The 5,680-nt window shown below is 29.3% G+C and overlaps 1 protein-coding gene across 1 annotated transcript in view; it reads right to left on the bottom strand.

The window, feature by feature from the left end:
- Positions 1-381: 381 nt before the first annotated feature.
- Positions 382-5,680, bottom strand: part of LOC109862190 (cytochrome P450 4C1-like) — a 27,722-nt gene continuing 22,423 nt past the window's right edge. The window contains exon 4 of the mRNA XM_020442156.1: positions 382-5,075. Coding sequence (XP_020297745.1) covers positions 4,929-5,075 — 147 coding nt within the window. The 3' untranslated portion in view covers positions 382-4,928. The remainder of the gene's footprint in view (positions 5,076-5,680) is intronic.

The raw sequence follows: 5,680 nt of genomic DNA, 5'->3' as shown, positions 1-5,680 counted from the left end.
ATTTCTTCATATGCAATTATATTTCTACATATTTTAAACATCACATAGCTGAAAGTTTTTTCTCAATTATTGGACAATTTCTTTTTGAAATTCATTTTGCAAATATACTGCTAAGATAATTCGCCATATTGTTATTCTTTTGCTGAAATAGTATTTGGAAAGTAATTTTGCAAACAACTACAAATATTTTATAAAAGATCAATGGTTTTACATCTATTTCCTAAAATATATCTGTATAATTGCAAATTACAATTTTAGTGCAAGATTTTATGACATAATTTTGTAAATGTTTTCCTATCAGAGAGAGCATTATATACCCATTTTTTTTTTTTTTTTTCAAAAGCACTATATCTACAATTTTCTATATTTATTTGCTGTAGAATTTATTTTCTGTAGAAGCATTTTTTATGTGATTCAGTAAATAAATTTAAAAATTTAAGTTTTTAAAATGTCAATCTCTTCAGTTTACAGGTCGATATCCAGTACCGTCTTAACGAACATCAATTTTAATAATTTTGAAATATTTTGATCATTTAAGTATTTTGATCATCATTAGCCAATCAGTAAAAGTAAATCAAAACCTTTTGTATCTATTTTTGCACATCATGCTAGAAAATTATAAAATCATAAATAATATATGGTAAAATTAACCGAAGTTCAGCTTTAGATACTTTTATACCAAGAAGATTCGGTAAAAAGTACCGATTTTTGCCTATTATCCGAAGAGTAAAATACGTGTGGATTATTGTTGTTGGTACTTTATAGAATACGAAAACATGTCTTTTAAGTATGAAAATCAATGGGAACTTAATAAGATTTGATAATAAAGATGTGATATTACGATATCAGCGGTTTTCAAATGTTGTGTGTAGTATCTCGTAAACGGTTGACCGATTTTTTTCAAATTCGGTACGGAAGTACTTTGGGGACAGGGCAATATTTCTGTTGATCTTTGAGGAAATTGACTCGAGCCTCCAAGAGAAAGTGAAGAAAATATTTTGCCATAAATACTGAATGTACAATATATATACCGATATATCATTAATGACTACATTTCCACTAAACGGTACATGGAAAAGAATTTATTGAAGACAAATACATAATTAAAAAATAATTAAATTGGACTAAAAAGTCGTTAAATACACAATTATTTTCATATTAGCAACTAAATATTTATGAAGTAAATATGACATTTCAAAATCGATTTATTTGATCTAGTATAAATTAGGATAAAGACAAAGAATATCTATTTGTATTTACACAATTTACTTGAAATCATTATCAAGTAATAATGTTTACTTGCGTAAGTGAAGTTGTTCCGTGTAATATCAAATAAAATAGAATTAATGGATTATAATATATAACATTCTGATGTAAAAATCCATCTCGTCATTTGCTGGTTCTTTCATGTAGTATAATACTGTTTTTATCACATTCTGCATTCAATGGAAACATAATTACTATTAAACTGTTGATGCGGCAGCGGGGGGTGTATTTTAGAACACTGACGGACAATTTGCGCACAGGTTCTATTGAACTTAGCAAGTTTTCTAACATTACGATTTTAAGTTTACGACGAAAGGGCAATACTGTCCCGCGTTACTTGCAATCAAGAATTTCCAGTTGGGAATTTTAAGTAGAATACTCGGCAACTCCGAGTTATTCAGGACATTCGTGGGTGCCACACGTTTTTACATAGCCGTTTGAATTTGTTTTTTTTTTCTGGTGGTCTATTTTAATAATTTAACCACTTGCGGTGCAAAGAAATTCACAGTTGCGCGTGTCAGAACGCGCATCAACTAATGATAAAATTACATATATGTATGAATACTAAATTTATTTATTAATAAATAAATGCGTCACAGTTGACGTGCCACGCACGTCATTTTTCTTTCTGCAACAATCGCCTGACGACGTGTGGAACACGTCGCTGGCGTTCCGGTGAACTGAAGCATCTCGACGTGCGTGGCACGTCTTTCTACCGCAAGTGGTTAAAGAAACCGGCTTAAAACAATTAAAGAAACACTTAAAATAGACCAAAGAACCGGCGATTTAATAGTTAGACGGTTGTGGTATTTTTTCAAATCGGAGTAACTCATATCTGTATGGTAAATGAACGTTTTGATCATTAATTTATTTTGATATTTTTCAGCAAAGATTCTGTAATTCAATATTAAATTTTAGATTAGGAAATTGGTTGATAATAGAGTACACAATAATATAGATTTTAAATTGAGCTATCCGGTACAATTAGTACGCATCTATTCAGAATTAGTCAGCAATAGTAGTAACTGTTATGTGCGCTAGCAAATCAAGAAAATACATGACTAATAACTCAGAACAATACGTATAAAAGCGAACCGTCAAAATATTAAAAAGTCTAAATAAATAAATAAATACTGTCGGTTAATCAGTGAAATTTGCATTCCTAGTTTGTCAGGAATGTATATGTCAAGAATAAAATAATTTTTTTATTTAAAGTGACAGTCAAAAAAAAAAAAAAACCAAAATTTACTGTTTCGATATCATGTCTAAAATTGTAGCGTTCTGTTTTAACTAAAAGAAAAATTGAAGGCAGTGTCCTTGCAGATCACGATCTTACGAAAGACATTGCAACATGTGCCGCCGAAGAGTCGTACCTTTACATTTTTTATATATTCAATCGGCCGTTGCATATTGTCGCAACATATGGCGATCGTGCAATTCTGAGCAGGACGAAGGCAACGAGTTTTCCGTTGTTTTATGACTCGATTTCACTTTTGAATCGAGCCCTGGAGTCGAATCCTAGTCGCGCAGTCAGTTCGAGTTACTCCGATTTGAAAAAATATCACAACCATCCAACCATTAAATCACCGGTTTGTTAGTTTTATTTTAATTGTTTCTAGTTTATTTTAATTAACAAATATGACAAAAAATCATGAGGTATGTGGTAAATTGCTTGAAAATGACCACGCTCCTCTTTTCATTTATCCAATGAATCTTTGTTTTGTTCGAAATATTCTAAAACTACAACTCGAACTACTAAATCTTTTTCAACTAGTGTTATGCAAGATTTTGATGATGATATGCTAATATATGACACAAAACTCCCTTTTCACGCCTCTGTGAGCCTGAGTCGATTTCCCGAAAAATCAATAGAAATATTATCTTGTCCTCAAAATACTTTTTTACCAAATTTGAAGAAAATCGGTTGAACCATTTGTGAGATACTACATACGACATTTGAAAACCGCTGATATTGTAATATCACATCTTTATCATCAAATCTCATTAATTGCTTATTAGTTTCCATACTTAAAAACATGTTTTCATATTCTGTAAAGTACCAACAACAATAATTCACATGTATTTTACTTCCCAGATTATAGGCAAAAATTGGTACTTTTTTCTGACCTTCCTTTCAAATATAAAAAACACGGTAAATATATCGATTAGGGGAGCAGCTTCCGACAACCCTGAGTTTGTTATATCAATGTCATGACCCTGAGTAACCTTCGAAAGGTTTTATTACTTTTTAAGTAATGCTCACCTTTTTTATTACTTTTTAAGTAATGCCCACCTTTTAAGTAATGCTTAATAACTATTCGTTGAAAAGTTATTAACAAAAACTGTGTATAGAGAAAAACAAATCTGCCTTTTACACATATGTCTTTTACACATAATATACGATAATGTAGACGTAATATGTTTTATATATAAATGTTTCGTATAGAATAAATATAAAAGAATAATTATAAAAATTACGATAAGCTTGAAAAGTTAATGCATAGGTGAGATAACGCACAAAGGGACGGGCTACACTTGTCCCTGAGTGTACTCTCCCAAAAAAAAAAAACAAAACTTAGAGATAGGGAAAGTATCAATGGCTAAAAATACTGCTTGGAAAGTGTACATGAAACTTATACACTTATGTGTCTAATTTTTTTATAGTAGTATCTTTCTGTAGAGAAATGGAATACACTTCACGCAGATACTTTCTAAAGAATACTTTCGGCCATTGATATTTTCCCTAAGTTTTATTTTTTTTTATGTGGGAGAGTGCACCCACACAGAAACGAGCGTAGTCCGTACATCTAAGCCTATACTTTTCAAGCTTATCGTAAGTTTTATAATTATTCTTTTATTTATTCTATATTAAACATTTACCTATAAGACATAAACAATCGATGACGACATAAAAACAAAGATGTATGTTGATATAATATGTAAAGTTCAAAGTTATACTAATTATTTACTTGAGAAATGTACACAATATCCAAAACTGAAGGTTTATTTATAAAACTTCTTGTGAGTATAACTTTTTAATAAACAGTTTTTTTCAAGCTTCTCCGATTAATTCCTCATTTTAGTGATAAAATACAGTGTTTTTTATAAAAACCGGATTAAAATAGCCAAAATTGGGAAAACGCACATATCTACCAACGTTTTTTGTTAATAATTACCAACATTTACCAACAACAATTACCAACATTTTTTGTTAATAACTTTTTAACGAACAGTGAGCATTATTTAAAACTTTTTGAAGGTCACTCAAGGTCATGACCTTGATAACATATGTCAATATCAACCTTGTTAAAAGCTGCTTCCTTAATCAGCATATTTATCAAAAACACTATATAGATGTTTCTTGTTATAATCTTTGAGAATTTGTTTAAATGTAAATTATATTTTATGCACATAATAACATAAAATTTAAGTCACATTCCAAAATTTATAAGATAGCTCATATACTATACAGTGTTTATTTAATTTGACTTACTTTCTATTAGTTTGGTTTTTTCATCAAGGTTTTTTTAATTTATCTTCTATAGTGTAAGTAAAACATTAAATAAATCTTATATATGTAGCAAAAAAATATTAGATGTTCTGTTGTGTTAATATTATCTCACTCAAATATCGCTAAAACCTCATCTTATATTTTATCCTTATCAAATTTTAGTAACAACATTATCTGTGTGATTGCGGTACGTACTTCCATTCACTTCTACGTCCTCTGTTTCTACTGTGTTATTTCCAATGTTTTTTAAATATCGGCCTTCTGTGCGTTCGTGATAAAGTTTTCTTTCCATAATGATCTATACAAATAAAGAAAATATGTTTTATAGTAATTATAATTAATTAAAATTAATTAATTTTATATTTAAGTCTACTTTTTGTTATATACAGTAGAGACTCCCGTATCCGAACTAATAGGAAAATAAAAGTGGCCGAATAGAATTTTTGGATATGAGAACAATCATTTCTTTGTGCATTAAACTTTATTTATTCAAGTAAAAATAAAAAAAAGTTTGTTTCAAAATTTATAGTTTGTTGCAATATTTAAAGATTTTATGTCTTCTTGACTGGTAAGCATATAAAGTTTTTTAACATAATTAGTAACTATGTAGAGTTACAGTTTTTTGTTGTGCCTTGAACCATCAAAGATCTTTTTCAAATATCTCGAATGCTTCAGCGTGAGAACGCATGTTCTCATCATTACTTTTGTTTGCTTCAATTTGTATAAAATTCATGTGTATAATAAAAAAAAGGTAAAAAAAGGCGCCAAGTACATGCGCAACTCGTATCTCTAGAAAAAGTATTACTATCAAAATCTTCCTTTACAAGATCTATTCTACAAAAGAAATGATATCAATAAGTTATGCCAAGTAAAATCTTTTATACATGGTTACAACAATATATA

The sequence above is a fragment of the Pseudomyrmex gracilis genome, unplaced genomic scaffold (genome assembly GCF_002006095.1).
Source record: "Pseudomyrmex gracilis isolate BER0280 unplaced genomic scaffold, ASM200609v1 scaffold_1469, whole genome shotgun sequence".
NCBI lineage: Eukaryota > Metazoa > Arthropoda > Insecta > Hymenoptera > Formicidae > Pseudomyrmex > Pseudomyrmex gracilis.
Note: the sequence above shows the minus strand (reverse complement) of the source record. Positions and strands in the feature narration are given on the sequence as shown.